We start from the raw sequence: 19563 nt of genomic DNA on the forward strand, positions 1-19563 counted from the left end.
TAGTGTGGAAAAATTTTGTGGACAAAGTTCCAGAATTTTTTGAACAGACCTCATATAGCTCAACCCTCATTGCCAATAAATATTAGTTTTCAGAAAGTTTCTGATTATTTATATGTTAGTGGCTATTGCTTCTGTGCTATAGTGTAATATGTTTAGACATAATATACTGAAGTTTCATTTTCTCAGTAATTAATTTTACATTTTTTGTTTTTGAGTAAACATAATTTAGTCACATGCAATTAGCAAATAGTTTACTACTAAGCAATAACATTTTATAATGTATTTAAATTTATTTCAGTGGCACCAAAGATTAAAACTCCATTAAATGACATACGCATTAAGGCAGGACAGATATTCCATGTTGATATAGACTTTATTGGTGAACCTCAGCCTGAAGTAACATGGACTGTTGATGGGAAACCATTGAAGACAGATGAAAGAACAACTATCACATCAATTGGCTACCACACAATTGTACACACTGTCAGTACAAAGCGATCAGACAGTGGATTATACCACCTGCAGTTGCGAAACAACTCTGGACTTGATGAAGGATCATTCCAAGTTATAGTGTTAGGTGAGTACTTGTTGCCACATCTACATTCATTATTTCCACTTTGAATGTATCATTTCATTCCATTTTTAGCTTAAATACTGAATTATAGTTTCTTGTATTATTGGAACATTTGTTGGAATGTTAAGTGTATTTGAGCAAACAAGTATATAAACAGGAATTCAAATTAATTCCTGAAGTGTGAGGAGTCCGACATTTGGTACTTATTTAGGTCTTTAGTCATAATTTCTTGGAAAAAGTAAGAAACCTCATTTTCTAGCATAATTATTATTATTATTATTTGCAAGTCCATTTTGTATGTAATACAGTATGTAAATCATGTAATACTTGTAATAAGAGCAGCCATAACATAATGATCCAACTTTTTTACTGTGCATAAGAGGTTTATTGGCTCAAGCTCAAGCTAAATAAGGATAAAGTATTATAATTGTTCTTGATCTTCTCTTTCAATCTTCTTTATTTAAAATTTACAAATATATTCAGTTTTTTCAAGTTTTTTTTTCACAGGATGAACTGAGTAGAAATCAGTAATTACTGCATTGTAAAACTTGTATTATAAATTCAGATATAAATTCAGTATGATTTCAGTAATTAACTGCTTTACATTTTGTTAACTGCAATAGTTTCTGTCTCTCAGGAGTTTTATTTACATAGTGAATAAATAAATAGTTCTGAAGTGCTCCCATTGGAATAAAGTTTTGTTTGTAAATCAATGTCTCCAACATTTAACAAGTTTTTTTTTTTTCACCTTGATTCAATGCTAATCTGCCAGAAAAATAGTTTTCATTCAATTATAATGTTATGTTGCTATTAAAAGATAGGAAAGAAATGTGCATCCTGTTCACAAACTCTTGGTTACTGTCTTTGTTAATCTGTGACTTATATTTGTAAATAGTTTATCAATCAATTCTTATATGAATGCATGATAGTTAAAAAAGGCTCATGACATTTCCATAAATTCTGAATACAGTTGTGATTGTTCTCTAGCATATCTCCAATAAATCTATAGGAATTATGTTTGTAGTTAATAATATATTATGTTGACAGATCGCCCATCTCCTCCAGAAGCACCATTAGAATATGAAGAAATTACAAGTTCCAGTGTTACTCTTTCTTGGAAACCACCAAAAGATAATGGAGGCAGTGAAATAACGTATGTATTTTAGTACTGCTTAACAACATTTCTGTATGATGTTGAAAACAAGAGATACGTTTTGTACTTGATATAGCCATTTTTGTTCTCATGTACTGGTTGGATTGACAAAACAAACTATTTGTCTCATATTATGACTGGTCCATGTAGCTTAATTTACCAGAAATATTTTAATATTTTAGGGGCTATGTCATTGAAAAGAGAGACCTTACACATGGTGGTGGATGGGTTCCAGCTGTAAATTATGTGAATCCCAAATATAATCATGCCACAGTTCCACGCCTTCTTGAAGGGACAAAGTATGAATTCAGAGTTTCAGCTGAGAATCTTCAAGGCCGCTCTGAGCCCCTGAACACTACAAAGCCTGTAGTTGCAAAGAACCAATTTGGTAAGATGTTAACATATGATCACAGCTTTTCATATTGAGTCACTTTTTTCATAAAATATGCTTTTATTCAACTCCAGTTTATTCATAATTCCTTGTTTATTAACTCTGTTATGTGATATTTTGCAGATGTTCCTGGACGACCAGGTAAACCAGAGGGTGTAGACAGTGACAAAGATCATATCAAAATCAAATGGACACCTCCAATTAGCAACGGTGGTTCACCAATTATTGGTTATGATGTAGAGCGGCGAGACCGTAAGACAGGAAGGTGGATAAAAGTTAACAGGGAACCTGTTAGGGTATGTTCAGTGATTATACATCTTAACTCACAAGTAACATTTGTGTAATGTTTACCAGTCACAAATTTTGATCCATGCATTTTAATTCACAGAATATGGTGTAAATGCTGATTGTAATAATACTACATTTTGTTAATCAATCATAAAGTGTTACCTCACTTGTTTAAAAAAAACAGTAGTGATGGTATAAATGTTATGGAAATGTGTGCTAATACACTTTTTAACTGATTGTATTTGTACACTTTATATTTTTGAAAAATCGTGTTTTGACATGATTGCTATATGCCACTTTGGTCTGGCCTTGTGCTTCACCTGTTAACATATTACTTAATGTATACATGAGTACTTTCCTGAATTCTATAATTTCAATGCAACTCATTTATAATGTTGTTCTAGATCATGAGAGAGTGTATGTCCTGTAATTAATGTCATTTATTACACCTTATAGTTTTAATAAAATGACATACATCGGTTGTGCCAAACTACAATTTTTCAAAAATATTTAAAAGCTGTAATTCATCACCTTCTTAAAATAACATAATATTAATAAACGTATACATTAAATAGATAAGTATTTAATAACATTGAGTAAATACAGATGTATATTTTTTAATACTTTAATTTACCGGAGATGCATTATAAGTGCAATGGCTGTGGTTAGAAATGTAAGAATTATGACATAAAATAGCCATACATAATTTTACATTTTCACATCTCATTATGGATTATACAACTAATTATGAAATTTCATTAGTTTTGCTAAAGTGTTACAGTTGCCTTGTAATTTTTTTGCTTGTAGCAAACTGAGTATTATGATGACAGTGTACAAGAAGGGCACCAGTATGAGTATCGTGTATCAGCTGTAAATGCAGCTGGTCCAGGGAAGCCCAGTGATACGTCACAGGTTCTGAACGCTAAGTCAATGAGAGGTAAAAACTTATTAATTATGTAGTATATTAAAAAGGATAACCAGAATAAAGGAAAGAGGCAATAATCTTTACCTCATAACAGAAAAGTTTTGAAAGAACTATGCCATACAGTTTCCACTCCACTACATACTACAATATCACCAGGCACAATGGGTTAAGAGCTAATTCTCCTGTTTGCTGCTAATGCTTTCATTACATATTATGTTATCTGTAAGAGTATAATTTTGGTTTTAAAAGATGCTATCTGTTTCTATTTTTGGGTTAACGGATCCACATTTTACAGGATGGTGCATGAAAAACTGGCCCCAAGTATTAGACTGCTCATTGTTGCATTTTCATTGTCATCTGTTGTTTGAAAGCTGTTGTGACTATGTTTTGTATTTTCAGTATTTCTTTATTATATAATTATTACATATTTATTTGTTATTGTAACTGCTTATGACAGGCAAAAATTCATCCGTAATTGGCTAGCAGTCTTTATGTGGGCCTGATCTTTTGTGCACCACTCTGTACAATATCATAAAGACAAATGGAAACATAGTTATGCTAAGTCATATATTTTTTCTGTGCTATTTTTAGTCATAGTGGCTACCTTGGAAGATAAATCCATAATATAATCATCTAACTGTGTGAGGTGATACTGTTATGAAGACATGGAAGTCATTCCTGAGATAATAAGAACTCAAATCTCCTTTTGGGCATCCTGGTTAAGATATTCCATAGTTTCCCTAAACCACTTCAAGTGCATACTGTGATGATTCTTGAAAGGAACTAATGACTTATTTCCTCACCCATCCTTGTTCATCTGATTGAGTATTTTAGCTTCAGTGACCTTGTTATCAATTAGATACAGATTGGCCTCACTTTTCTGGGGTTTGTAACTGCCCAATATATCCATTTAGCTACAGTGTGAGTCACACTTTTGGGGATGGATTTTGGGAAGCATGAAAGTATGTACAACATCTGAACAATGTTTAGAGAAGCAGTCTGTGTATAATGACTTAATATTTTAACCTTTATAGATTCAAGATATACATGTTCTACATAAGCTGCTGTGTAACTGCTACCGATGTCTGTTGATTGTAATGTGACTTTCTTTCCCAATAGATTCTTCCAAAATATACAATCGTCTCCCATGTATGGCCACTAAAAACATTTGATTTTACATGTTACATGATACAAGATTAAATGTCATACCTTTCATGACATAGCAATCCATGACAATTTAGGCAAAGTGATTTGTATTTACAGTTACTCTTTCCATTATCCCCCCATACTGTGAATAATAAAACTGTATTTCGATTCATTACCAAACACTGAACATAATAAAATACTGTAACCATTTATTTCAGATGGCAACTAATTTTTTATGCATGTGCAGGTCAGGAATATAATTGGTCTTTCTTTTGATAATTGTATTACATGTTTTTGTTATATTTTGCTACAGGTAATGATATTGTTTTATTTCCAGAAAAGCCAAAACTTTATCTAGATGGCCTGATTGGTAGGAAGCTAAAGGTTCGCGCAGGCGAACCAATAAACATACAGATCCCACTGTCTGGTGCTCCACTACCAACAGTAGAATGGACCAAAAATTCTATAAAACTTCCAGAATCTAATAGAATAACAGTGAGTATAAAACATGTGTAATTTATTTTGAATGAAGCTGAGAGTAATGGACAAAAGCTGACAAAGTTGGCAGAATAGGTGTACATACTCTTATGCAGTTGTTAAACAACTCATGAGTGCAATACTCTAGCTAGCCCAATGATCTGTTCAGAAAGATTCAGTGATTTTTGTTTGTTGGCCATGGTAGTAAATGTAAGTTGGTTGACAGCCTACCAGCTTGTAATTCTCAAGAACACTTTTTCTGTCAAGAATAATCCTGTTTTGAGTTTTCTTTGATGATTAACATATTGAAGCAACAGAAATGAAAATAAAATGTATCACACTCTTATTATCAGGTAGTAACTATTAGTGACTGGCATAATTGGTTTAAGTGAAAACACATTGTGATTTGTGTTTATATGTATTTACTTTCCAGGCTGAAACAGCAAGTGACAATACTCATTTACGTATTGATTCTTCAACTCGTAATGATTCTGGAAAATATACTGTCACAGCAAAGAATGATTTTGGAAAGGACTCAGCTGATATAGAGGTAATCGTGGTTGATAAACCAGGTTGTCCTAAAGGACCTCTTCAGTATACGTCTGTATCCCAGGACAGTGTTTCTCTTGCCTGGAATCCACCTGCAGATGATGGTGGAGGTGATATTACAGGTAAATCATTTTAATACAGTTCCTGTTCTGGGTAGTCCCCAGTATAAAGTAATCATTTGTCAGTTTTTTTTTTACATTAATATGTTATTATTTATCACTTCGACAAGAAAGCAATGTGTTAGCAAAAACCAGTATAGACAAATGTAATTTAAGTGGTAGATTCCCACCAATAGTAACGTTGATGAAAAAGAAAAAGCCACAAGAAAATTAACACATCCTGGTGATGGCAGTAAAATTATGACAAGAATAATTACATATTACATGAAAGCTTTAAAAATGAATTTTCACACTTTCATAAGCAAAGGCTATGGACATAATGAATAGCAATAAAGCCTCTAAAATATGGTTAACTGTTTAAAGAAGGCACTTGAGCATAGGCAGTAGCATAAATTATGCTGATAGTTATAAGTTAAGACTTCAGTTGATTATTTAAACTAATAACTGTGAAACAGAATGTTTAGTTTAATAAAATGTTCATATAATACAGAGAAGCAAATGTATAAATGTGCAAGATTAAGCATTTTGGACACAAAAAACAAACTTATTTTAAAAATGCAACAGCATACAAGAAACTAATTATTTAAAGGATACCAGTTAAAAAAAATTTGATAGTATTAAACCCAACCAATACATCAACCAAAAGTCTTCTAAATATGTACAAAATTGGAATGGATTTGGAATGGGTGAAAAGGCTGGAGAGTAGGGTGGATGACTGGTGGGAATGAGAGGCAGCAAGTGCATTGTATAGAAATATGGCACTGATGAACTCACTCTTACACAGGCAGTTGGAGTGGCATACAGTGGTGTGGAGGACTGGATTAGGAGAGGGAGGTGGCACAGAGGCAGAGGGAGACTTCGGAGAGGAGGATGTTTGTGCAGCATGAGTGAAGTGGGGACATATGGATAGAGATGGAGGTGGGTGTGGCAGAGAGTCTAGCAGAGACTGAGGTTATTAGAATGTGGAACCAAAGTATGTGCTGTAATCTACTTAACTATATATTTCACAGAAGCAGGTAGTGTTCAAGAAGGGGGAGAGTGGTGGTGGTTGGGGGGGGGGGGGGGGGGGGATGGAGGAGGATCTGATGGCAATCTGTCATTCAGATACCCCACTGGGTGATCAGTTATGCTCTTGGCCAGTTTGATAGTGGCCATTCATTTTGGTGGACAGTGATTGGTGGCCATGTGTATGTAAATGGCTGTGCAGGAGTTATAGCAGAGCTGGTATATGAAATGGTACTCTTACAGGTAGCCCTGATTCGGATAGGAACACTTGTGCCTATGACAGAAATGGAATAGTATGTGCTGGGTGGTTGTGTAGGAAAGGTCTTGCACATTAGTCGGGGTATGGCCCATGTGGCTAGTGGTTGGGAGTAGGTGTGGTATAAGGACATAGCTTAATATGTTGCAGATTTGGGGGACAGCTGAACATCACTTTGGGAGTTGTAGGAAAGCTTATGGATAGAATGTTCTGTAATTTTGATAACAGTGATTCCAGTACTGCATAAATACATTAAATACCATTGGACTCACATTTACATTTCATTAGGCTTTAAGATGGAAAATATGCTAGTTTATTGTGTCAAGTGCACATATGCAGGCAAGATAAAAAGTAACATATTATATATGGATCATTATGCCCCTAGGAAAAGAGTCAGGGCACTTGAAAAGCCTGTTTCCCTTTTAAAATGTAGGAACTGTACTGCTGAACTAACATTCCATTAAAAATTGCAGTAAATAACTGGTATATTTTGTTCGCTGTTTTGTTAATATCCTAAAAGTGAAGCACACTTGCAGACTATCTGTATCAAATACTTTGACAGTTTTTGTTCACTTTTGTTCAAAGAAAAAGAAACTTGAAGATACCTTTCAACTACAAAAGATGTATCTATCAGATGTGAGTTATTCATTTTGTAATTAACACTTCAAAACTGTCTTGTAACAGTTTAAAAGTTTTATGAAAATGTTGTACAAAGCAGTACTGTGGAGCTTAGAAAGCTGCAACATAATAGAAAATGTGCTGTCATTTATAGATAAATGTGTTACTATAACTTGAATATGAGAATAAATGAAACTGAATTAGGTAACTGTACCTGTAGAGTTTCACGCAGGTTATTCATTGAATATAATTTCTTGTATGCATATTTAATCTTTTGACAGTTTCAAGGCACTTGCTTCTATACTACTTGCCATGTTATAAACCATATTCTTCTCATTGTGTATATATTTGAGATATATTTCTATCTTTTCCTTTCATCATGAGATACCTTACTTTACTTGTGTACAACTGCATATTTCTTCCCTTCATGTCTTGGTTTCTAGTTTTGCTCTACTACAGCAGTTACCTGCATTTGTTTGTTTTTGACATTAACCCATTATTTGCTTCCATGTATTCATTTCCATCATTCTCCACTGCTAAGTTTATGCTTATTGTCAATGACAAAAACTATAAGGGTACTGGTTATTGCATAGTAATATTTAATGTTTCAGGCTATGTAGTTGAAGTAGCTGAGTTTGGTACTGACAGCTGGCGGCAGGTTCCAGGGTTCTGTCCAAAACCAGCATTTACAGTAAAGTCTCTGACTGAAGGCAAACGATATGTATTCCGTGTACGTGCAGAGAATATTTATGGCCTTTCTGAACCATTGGATGGCAAGCCAGTGGTTGCCAAGAGCCCATTTGATCCACCAGATGCACCTGGTCAGCCAGAAATTACATCCTACAGCCCCAACAGTTGCAATCTCAGCTGGACACCACCTCAGAATACAGGAGGAAAACCAGTAACAGGTAACTAGCTCTTTTTATATTTATTTACTTACAGACCTAAAAGTACTTGAATACTTTAACATGGTTCTAAATTTAGAGACATTTTGGAAGTTTTAATTTACTTTACTGTCTTTTCTTTGTCATTGTGATTATTGCATGAGAAAGCAAACATTTTACTATTTTTTTGGGTACAGCCAACGCGAAATACACTGAGGTGACAAAAGTCATGAGATAGCAATGTGCACATTTACAGATGACAGTAGTATCATCTACACAAGGTATTAAAGAGCAATGCATTGGCAGAGCTGTTATTTGTATTCAGGTGATTCATGTGAAATGGTTTCTGATATGATTATTTCCAAACAACGGTAATTAACAGACTTTGAACCCGGAATGGTAGTTGGAACTAGATACGTGGTACATTCCATTTTGGAAATTATTAGGGAACTCAATATTCCAAGGTCCACAGTAATGATAATAATAATAGTAATTTTATTGTCATTCGACCATTACAGCAATAGACAACATCAGGCATATAACACAGTATAACTGTTAATTCAAAGAAAACAAGAGGCATGTCATTAATACTACAAAATTATATTACATTTGAAATACTCATTTATGTCATAGAATGGGTGAGCAACTAGCCATTTATACAGTTTTTGATTGAATGCTTGTTCAGGTAGTTCTTGTACATATTCTGGAAACTTATCAAATAATTTGTGCCCCATCAGTTCATAGCTGTTAAGTGACTTTGACAGTATGTGGTAAGGAGTATAAATGCATTTGCTTCTTCTAGTGTTGTAGAAATGTATATTTTCTCTATGTTTGGCTTCCACAATGGCTTTTTTGTACTTATTCGTACATTGAACATAGGCTGATCTGGCATGGTCAGTCGTCAGATTTTTATGTATACTGTACAACAACATAACTTGGTTTTTCAGATTTGTTAGTTGTGCAGTATACCATGGGTTTTGTTTGTTTATACCCTTGCCTTTGGAGCCTTTGTTGATTATTTTGCATTTCTTTATTATTGGAATGCAGTCATTAAATTGTGACAAAAATACTTTGAAAAACCTTTCAAATGATTAGTTTTGCTGACAGATCTTTACATAGACTATAATTTGTGTCACCAGACCATTGGCCAAACTAGCCTCTGTTAGTAAGGGACTTACAAAACCTGTCAATTTTATCATTTGTGACCGATCTAGTGATTACCAATTTTGAGACAGGCATATCAATGTTACTCTTATCAGCACAGAACCTACTTATATAACTGAATGATACAGAATCATGATCTGAGACTGAGAATACTGTCACATCACATGATTCTTCTGTAGTAGTAAAACTGACAGAGATATTGTCAAGGTTTGCTTCATCTCTTGTGGGTCTATTATTGATAAAGTGCAGATTGTACTGTCTTAGACGATTTTTGAGCTCAGTGACATCATGTTTGGCTGTTGTTACATCAAAATCTGCATTCAAATCTCCACCTATTACAATGTCATAATGTAACCATTTTGTCTTTCTAAATACATCTAAAAGCGTGTCCAGTTTTTCTAAAAATACACTAATGTTACCCTTAGGTGATCTGTATAAGGCTGTTATCACTAACTTAAAATTGTCACTAACTATACCAGTGGCTTCAAAATTCTGTTCATCTCACAAGTAATCTATATCCAACCTATTAATGGAGTGGCTGAGTGACTGGTTAGTATAGAATGCCACATCACCCCTTTATGCACTTTTCTACAGTAACCATTTGCTATTTTATTGTTATCAAATTTGATAGCTATAAGTTCACTCTCTGTTGCCCAGCGTTCACTCAGACAAAAAATATCAAATTTGTTCTCTAGTCCAAAATTATTTACAATAAATTCTTTGTCTTTTACTCATTGAATATTCAGGTAGCAAATTTCAAGATCAGAATTGTTATTGTCTTTAGAATGAACAGTTTGGTTAGGAGCTATAATATCTTTTACACTACCTATTTTGTCAAAAGTGTGCCCAGAATGCCAAATTTCATTTTGCTAACAGCACGATATTACCTGTAGTGCCTCTTCTGAGCTTGTGACCATATCAGTTGGACCCTAGGTGACTGAAGAACCATGGCGTGGTCAGATAAGTCCTGATTTCAGTTGGTAAGGGCTGATGGTAGGGTTTGTGTGTGCGCAGACCCCACGAAGACGTGGATCCAAGTTGTCAACAGGGCACTGTGGAAGCTGGTGATGTTTCAGTAATGGTGTGGGCTGTTCGTACATGGAATGGACTGGGTTCTCTGGTTCAACTGTATTGATCATTGACTGGAAATGGTTATGTTTGGCTACTGGGAGACCATTTGCAGCTATTCATGTACTTCATGTTCCCAAATAACAATGGAATTGTTGCTGGGCCACAATTGCAGGGCCACAATTGCTCACAATTAGTTTGAAGAACATACTGGACAATTTGAGTGACGGATTTGGCCACTCATATCGCCCAACATGAATCCTGCTGAACATTTATTGGACATAATCAAGAGGTCAGTTTGTGCACAAAATCTGACAACACTTTCACAACTATGGATGGCTACAGAGGCAGCATGGTTCAATAGTTCTGCAGAGGACTTCCAATGGCTTGTTGACTCCATGCCACATCAAGTTGCTGCACAATGCCAGGAAAAAGGAGATCCAACGGAATATTAGGAGGTATCCCATTTCTTTTGTCACCTCAGTGCATCTTATGCAGTTGTTGAGTATTTATAATTTAATATTAAAAATATACCAACCCACCAGAGTGATGGAGTGCAGTGAAACAGCAATACCAACAAAGTAAGAAACAACATTCTGTCACATTATTGCAACACACTTGTTGAGAATATTATCACTGCAGCCTAATTGTAGTTATAATTGACAGCAACATCAAAGATTGATGGTTATGAGCAGAGTATATGACAAGAGGAAAGACAGGATAAATAACTAAACTTAAGTTTATAAAATATGGTGCTGAAGTATGGAAACTTAGATTGAGTTCATGCAAATTTAAATGACTTTATTTTTGTAATACACTCCTGGAAATGGAAAAAAGAACACATTGACACCGGTGTGTCAGACCCACCATACTTGCTCCGGACACTGCGAGAGGGCTGTACAAGCAATGATCACACGCACGGCACAGCGGACACACCAGGAATCGCGGTGTTGGCCGTCGAATGGCGCTAGCTGCGCAGCATTTGTGCACCGCCGCCGTCAGTGTCAGCCAGTTTGCCGTGGCATACGGAGCTCCATCGCAGTCTTTAACACTGGTAGCATGCCGCGACAGCGTGGACGTGAACCGTATGTGCAGTTGACGGACTTTGAGCGAGGGCGTATAGTGGGCATGCGGGAGGCCGGGTGGACGTACCGCCGAATTGCTCAACACGTGGGGCGTGAGGTCTCCACAGTACATCGATGTTGTCGCCAGTGGTCGGCGGAAGATGCACGTGCCCGTCGACCTGGGACCGGACCGCAGCGACGCATGAATGCACGCCAAGACCGTAGGATCCTACGCAGTGCCGTAGGGGACCGCACCGCCACTTCCCAGCAAATTAGGGACACTGTTGCTCCTGGGGTATCGGCGAGGACCATTCGCAACCGTCTCCATGAAGCTGGGCTACGGTCCCGCACGCCGTTAGGCCGTCTTCCACTCACGCCCCAACATCGTGCAGCCCGCCTCCAGTGGTGTCGCGACAGGCGTGAATGGAGGGACGAATGGAGACGTGTCGTCTTCAGCGATGAGAGTCGCTTCTGCCTTGGTGCCAATGATGGTCGTATGCGTGTTTGGCGCCGTGCAGGTGAGCGCCACAATCAGGACTGCATACGACCGAGGCACACAGGGCCAACACACGGCATCATGGTGTGGGGAGCGATCTTCTACACTGGCCGTACACCACTGGTGATCGTCGAGGGGACACTGAATAGTGCACGGTACATCCAAACCATCATCGAACCCATCGTTCTACCATTCCTAGACCAGCAAGGGAACTTGCTGTTCCAACACTACAATGTACGTCCGCATGTATCCCGTGCCATCCAACGTGCTCTAGAAGGTGTAAGTCAACTAACCTGGCCAGCAAGATCTCCGGATCTGTCCCCCATTGAGCATGTTTGGGACTGGATGAAGCGTCGTCTCACGCGGTCTGCACGTCCAGCATGAACGCTGGTCCAACTGAGGCGCCAGGTGGAAATGGCATGGCAAATCGTTCCACAGGACTACATCCAGCATCTCTACGATCGTCTCCATGGGAGAATAGCAGCCTGCATTGCTGCGAAAGGTGGATATACACTGTACTAGTGCCGACATTGTGCATGCTCTGTTGCCTGTGTCTATGTGCCTGTGGTTCTGTCAGTGTGATCATGTGATGTATCTGACCCCAGGAATGTGTCAATAAAGTTTCCCCTTCCTGGGACAATGAATTCACGGTGTTCTTATTTCAATTTCCAGGAGTGTATATCCATTATGATAACACTGTTCGACTGTACTCAAAACAGTAGAGAAATGGGACAAAAAACAGGAACATTGACTCCAAGGTAATCTTCTGTACAGTATGAAAAGAAAATAGTTCTTTAAACCGATCAAAGAAACAAAGACATGCTTATAAGAAGAGTTACAAGTCAACCACCAAACTATGCTAATGATTTATGGTCCTTTACAACTGAAGAGAGAAGAGAAACATAAAAATAGGCAAAGGTTATATTGAAGTACATTTTAGACATCATTTATAGTGCCTGTGACAAGGTGGCAGTATGAATTGTTCTGTTCAGAGAGAAGGAAAATAGTTTTCAGCATTGCCAGTGTGCTCTCACTCTCTTCGGCCCACGCCTGATGCTCCTGCCATTACCTACCCTGATAATTGGCAATGCTGGCCTGATGCTCCTGCCATTACCTACCCTGATAACTGGCAATGCTGGGGTGAATGGTTTACTGAACCACTGTTTCTGCACGCGACTCTTCATACTAGAATTTATGTGCTCTGAAAACTAGATCTGTTGCTTCTTAACATAATACTTGTCGTGCTTGCTTTATGCCACCCATAATAAACATTGTACATCTACATCTACATTTATACTCCGCAAGCCACCCAACGGTGTGTGGCGGAGGGCACTTTACGTGCCACTGTCATTACCTCCATTTCCTGTTCCAGTTGCGTATGGTTCTCGGGAAGAATGACTGTCTGAAAGCCTCCGTGCGTGCTCTAATCTCTCTAATTTTACATTCGTGATCTCCTTGGGAGGTATAAGTAGGGGGAAGCAATATATTCGATACCTCATCCAGAAACGCACCCTCTCGAAACCTGGCGAGCAAGCTACACCGCGATGCAGAGCGCCTCTCTTGCAGAGTCTGCCACTTGAGTTTATTAAACATCTCCGTAACGCTATCACGGTTACCAAATAACCCTGTGACGAAACGCGCCGCTCTTCTTTGGATCTTCTCTATCTCCTCCGTCAAACCAATCTGGTAAGGGCTAAGTAACCTCCCAACAAAAAACTATTATGAAAATCAATGCTAAATGTTCTACATCCACTCTGGAGTGCTCACTACAGATTGACACAACAGAATGTTGCTGTTGGCTGCAGTGTCACATGGTATAATGGTCCTTGCCACTGTGTGTCACAGCACCACTTGCCTTCTGATTGCACACCACTAGCTATTAGTTTCTTTCATGGATTAGTTGCAGAAAAATGTAATATCTTGACATCTGAAAGTCATATAACATATTTTCCACACATACTCCCTTCCAGCTTAGACTCTCCAATCAACTACAGTTACTCTTTTTCATGGCTAGTGGTTTCTTGAGCATTCTGTCAGAGTCAATGACACAGCGACAGTGCTGACTCTGAGTATGAATAAGTTAGTTTATTTATTTATTTAGCCATCCGTGGACATTTTAAAATGTATAGATGTTGTCAGTTTGTGTACATTCGTATATTCATACAGTTTGCTGTTACATGTAGTTAAACATTGTGACATATAAGTTATTTACAGTCCTTATCAAAACGTTACATATAGTTAAATATTGTGAAAGAAGAGTTATTTGCAATCATTTTGTACTAAGGAATTCACTTATAGTGTAAAAGCAATGTTCCTGCAAAAACAATTTAAGATTTTTCCCAAAGCGGTACATCTTATCTGTTTCTTTTATTTTCTGTGGCAGTTTATTATACAGTTTTACATGTTCATACAAGAAGCTATTTTGAGTCTTATGTTTATTCTGCCTGTCTAGGTGAAGACAGTGACTTGTTCTTCTACTATAATTATGAAAACTGCTATTTTTGCTAAATTTTGTATGTTTTTCTTGATGTATGCTATGGTTTGGAATATAAATTCACAAGGAACAGTTAGAATTTCTAACATTTTGAAAAGTTCTCTGCAGTGGGCCCACTTACTGCTTTCATTATAATTCTTACTGCTCTCCTTTGCATTTTAAATACTGTTTGTAAATTCTGAGCACTGTTTCCCCATAAAATAATACCATAAATGGTTACTGAATGAACATAACTAAAGTATTCAGTTCTGAAACATACATTACTGCATGCAGATACAAGGACTCTAAGTGCATAACATGTTGTGGATATCTTTTTTGAGAGTTTCATAGCATGTTCACTCCACTTCATTTGGCTGTCAATGTGCAACCCTAAGAATTTTGTTGTAGGTACATCATCTGTGGAGAAGTTATCTAGTTTTAAATTTAAGGGACTCTGTTTTCTGTTCATTCTAAAGCATATTTTATTTGTTTTCTTTATGTTGAGAGTTACTTTTTTTTCCTGAGACCATTTGTGAACATCCCTCAGCACTTCAGTAGAATTTTCCAGCATTTGTGTTGGTGTCTTACTGGTGATTACTATGTTGCTGTCATCAGCAAATAATATCTTCTCTCCATGGCTGATGTGTTGTGGGAAATCATTTATATACACCAGAAACAATACTGGGCCCAGTACACTTCCTTGAGGAACCCCAGTATTGATATACTGTGGATCAGATACATGTTTCTCAATGTATTTTGATCCACTGGAGACATGTGTGATCTCTGCTGACTGTACTCTGTTTTCTAGATATGAACGAAACCATTTGAGAACCACTCCCCTTACTCCTAGTGCCTCTTAACTTATGCAACAGCTTCTTGTGGTCAACTGTATCAAATGCCTTAGACAAGTCTAGGAAGAGACCAGTTACATAGCTGTTCTCATCTAGTGCTTGTAAAACTGTTTTTGTAAATTGTGCTATTGCAGATTCTGTACCTCTACCAGGCCTGAAACCATGCTGGTCATTGCAGAGGAGGTTAAATTTACTTAGATAGCTCATAAGCCTGTTTTTCATTATTGTTTCTATCACTTTGAGAAAGCATGACAACAGGGCTATTAGTCTGTAGTTCTCAACTTGTTACTAATAAGTTAATGCTCTTATATTCTTTTATTGCTGCAGGTTACTATGTTGAGAAACGTGAACGTGGTGGTGAATGGATAAAAGTAAACAATTATCCAACACCAAACACCAGTTACACTGTTCAGGATCTTCGAGAAGGAAATAGGTATGAATTCAGAGTTGTAGCACTGAATGAAGCTGGTCCTGGCAAACCAAGCAAGCCAACAGAACCACTTACAGCTCAAGCACAAAGATGTAAGTAATCAACATTTTCTCACATCATTCCTTTAATACAAAATTCAAAATGTCATTTAATTTCATTAAATTTCTTTTAAACTGGCCATATCATTGTAATAGTTTTGGACATTTATGTCACCTATTTATATTTCTCTTTGATAAACATGCATCGATTTTGAAATGTTTCCAATGAATTGGAAATTACACCAACAAATGCTGATTTTAAAAGAATATGTTTTCATATAATGGTAGTAGAAATGCACAAAAATTGAAGTTTACACATAAACTGTAGAGAAAGGGATGAATTTTTATCCAGTTAAATAATTATAAATAAGTTGAAAAGAAATCTGTAAGTATTAGTTGAATTTATGATAAAATAATTAATAACAATAATTAGTCTCATATTTGTGTCTTTGAAGCCTACCAACTGTAAAAATAAACTTCCACTTGTTTCACTGATTTAGTGTCAATTAATAATTTTTCATTTTAAAATTCCTAAGCATATGTGTTTGCACTCTAATGTGCCATAAAAATATTTTTGCTATTGCTTTAGAGGAAGTTCTAAGATAATTATATCACCATATTAGACATTACAAGCAGTTTTTGAAGCTACTTTGAACCATAGGACTCACAGGTGAAACATTAAGGCATACAAAAGTACTATACTTTTCACAAATCAATTTTCCAGACACACATCCTTGCTCTGATATTTGTAGTGTGACATCTTATCTCTCTCTCTCTCTCTCTCTCTCTCTCTCTCTCTCTCTCTCTGTGTGTGTGTGTGTGTGTGTGTGTGTGTGTGTGTGTGTTTGTGTGTGTGTGTGTGTAACTTATTGTTATTATTATTTTACAGTGAAACCAGATGCCCCTGAACCTCCCAAACCAGATCGTGTAACTAAAGATAGTGTAACTCTATCCTGGAGACCACCACGTAGTGATGGAGGTGCTAAGATTAAGGGCTACATTGTACAAAAGAAGGCAAAAGGAGATAAGGACTGGTCAGATGCTAGTGGAGCACCTATTCCTGTTACAGTCTTTAAGGTAAGATTGAAAAATCTGTAGACTGTGTAGTAGATGTAAAGCTACCAGCATATACAACAATTTTGCAGAAAGAAAATAAGCAAATAAAACCTCTGAAGATAGCACAAAAAGTGCTGAAACAAGTCTGGGTGAAAACAAAACTACAAATGGGTGAAAACAAAACTACAAAAGAGTGCCTTGCACAAGGCAGAATACCTCTTAAATTTTAACCTCTGTTTAATATGAGAGTTCAACAAAACCACAAATTACATTTTAGATATGTGATAACAATGTGTTATATTTAGTGATGGTATCACAACAGGGACATTTGGTAATGATCATTCATGATTTCATTAATTTTAACACTCACTGAAGAAAGCTAAAGAGAAGTGTGGAGATGAATATAATGAAATTACTAAATTGTCTTAACTGTTATGATGAAATCATCTTTATTTTGGCCTATATGTCACATTTTAGTCGCTGTGACATTTCATAAACTCTGTTTACAGTCAGCTGTACATGAACATGGCAGAACCTCCATTATAATTTAGCAGAAAATTTGGGCACTTGACATTCAAATGTAATTTTATCAGTGTGGAAAAACCGTTCCAAAAAGTTAAGTTATTGTGTTCTTTGTTGACAGTTGGATGATCATGAACCATCGTACAAATGGTAATTCATGGAAATTTAAAAATAAAAGAATGCCTCATTCATAACTCTGAACTTTTGCATCCCATAGCCAATGTTTCTCATTTACATCTTCTTTCTTATTCTTTCATCTTACCTCTCACCATCATGCCTTTGTAATTACAGTACTTTCATTATCCTGAACATGATTTGAACTTTTATTTCTATATCTTCCTGTTTATGTGCTTATAGTGTACATAACATTAAGATTTTCAAATACTTTAACAGGTACCAAATCTTAAAGAAGGGGATGAGTATCAGTTCCGTGTAATTGCTGTCAATGATGTAGGGCCATCAGAACCTAGCAGACCTAGTCAGAATGTACTTATTGAGGAGCAGCCTAATAAACCATGCATGGATTTGGGAGCATTACGTGATATTACGGTGCGTGCTGGTGAAGATTTCTCCATCCATGTGCCATATGTTGCCTTCCCTAAGCCAACTGCATCTTGGTTTGCAAATGATAATTTACTGGATGAGGCTGATACTAGAGTATTCCACCAGGTTAGTAAAATCTCTCTTTTTTCATTTTTTAACTGCATAATAAACTATTGTGTTATATAAGTGTCAATTAATGGAAATTTGTGCTAATGTAAGTTTAATTCTGGCTTACAAATAAATAAGAATACATCTTACAAATAAATGAGAATACATCTTGGTACTCTGTGCAATGTTTCATAAGTCACTCATTTTTACAGCTGGCTGATGACTTTGCAAGCATTGTTGTCAAGAATTCTAAGAGATCAGATACTGGCCAGTATAGGCTTCAGCTACGGAACCCATCTGGATATGATACAGCTACAGTCAATGTCCGTGTGCTAGATCGACCTGGTCCTCCAGAAAATCTCCGTGCTGATGAATTCGCAGGAGATGCACTTACTTTATACTGGAACCCACCAAAGGATAATGGTGGTGGTGACATTACCAATTATATTGTAGAGAAGAAAGAACCGAGGTCACCAACATGGTCAAAAGTATGTAACACTTAAAATCTACTTGATTTTAACTTCAATATAACTAATGGTGAAAAGTTAAGCTATCAGCTATACTATTCTAAAGATTCATAGAATCTGCTGTTTTGTAAAACTATCACATGTTACTGGCTAAATAATTTAAAATCACTATAACAAGTCCTTTATCAAAAATAAATGAAGTATTTTTTGGTGAATAACTATATTTTTTAATATTCATTTATTTTTTATTTCTGTTTACTACAGGTGAGCAGTTATGTGACTACACCATTCTGTAGATTACGAAACTTGGTTATTGGACATGAGTATGAATTCCGTGTAATGGCTGAAAACCAATATGGTGTTTCGGATCCTGCTGTAACGAAAGACCCAGTCAGAGCACGACATCCATTTGGTATGTTAACACGGCATTTGTTATGTATATCAGATAGTGTTTCTGTTCTTGGGATTGTCAGTAACATGGTTGACACACTTGAGACAATGAAACTGGCACTTTCTCTGCTATGAAAGACTTTGCATACATCAAATGGCTTTCTTTTGCCAAAGGAAAACGTTTTTGGCTGTGGAAGAATTTGTATACATCACTACACTATAGTTAAGGTTCATTTTCTGTTCTTCTTCCTGTTACTATTATTTATCTTTCCTGGCACATTATCTGTCATACCATGTACCAAAACTGTAGAAGGAAAGGAAAATAAAGTACCAAACATCTGTGGAACAAGAATAATTGTAAATGATTTTTAAACCATAGTAATGAGATTATATGGAAATCCTTCAGGAAAAATGAATTATTTCCTTAAACAACTGGATTTGTGTTCAACATGATTACATCCTAGAACCAATGAGGTAGTCATCATGGGAGCCTTCAGTATCAGCTTTC

General features: G+C 36.5%; 1 protein-coding gene across 34 annotated transcripts in view; it reads left to right on the forward strand.

Moving 5' to 3' along the window:
• The window catches only part of LOC126470085 (twitchin), a 515873-nt gene that overhangs the window by 416809 nt on the left and 79501 nt on the right, over window positions 1-19563 (forward strand). For all 34 annotated transcript variants that reach the window (XM_050097601.1, XM_050097605.1, XM_050097618.1 and 31 more), the window contains 13 exons: window positions 299-577; window positions 1622-1727; window positions 1910-2115; window positions 2242-2414; window positions 3214-3343; window positions 4815-4972; window positions 5388-5625; window positions 8113-8409; window positions 15829-16023; window positions 16859-17046; window positions 17941-18216; window positions 18411-18686; window positions 18930-19077. In XM_050097601.1, the coding sequence (XP_049953558.1) occupies window positions 299-577; window positions 1622-1727; window positions 1910-2115; window positions 2242-2414; window positions 3214-3343; window positions 4815-4972; window positions 5388-5625; window positions 8113-8409; window positions 15829-16023; window positions 16859-17046; window positions 17941-18216; window positions 18411-18686; window positions 18930-19077 (2670 nt within the window). The remainder of the gene's footprint in view (window positions 1-298; window positions 578-1621; window positions 1728-1909; window positions 2116-2241; window positions 2415-3213; window positions 3344-4814; window positions 4973-5387; window positions 5626-8112; window positions 8410-15828; window positions 16024-16858; window positions 17047-17940; window positions 18217-18410; window positions 18687-18929; window positions 19078-19563) is intronic.

Source organism: Schistocerca serialis, chromosome 3, assembly GCF_023864345.2.
Source record: "Schistocerca serialis cubense isolate TAMUIC-IGC-003099 chromosome 3, iqSchSeri2.2, whole genome shotgun sequence".
NCBI classification, from domain to species: domain Eukaryota; kingdom Metazoa; phylum Arthropoda; class Insecta; order Orthoptera; family Acrididae; genus Schistocerca; species Schistocerca serialis.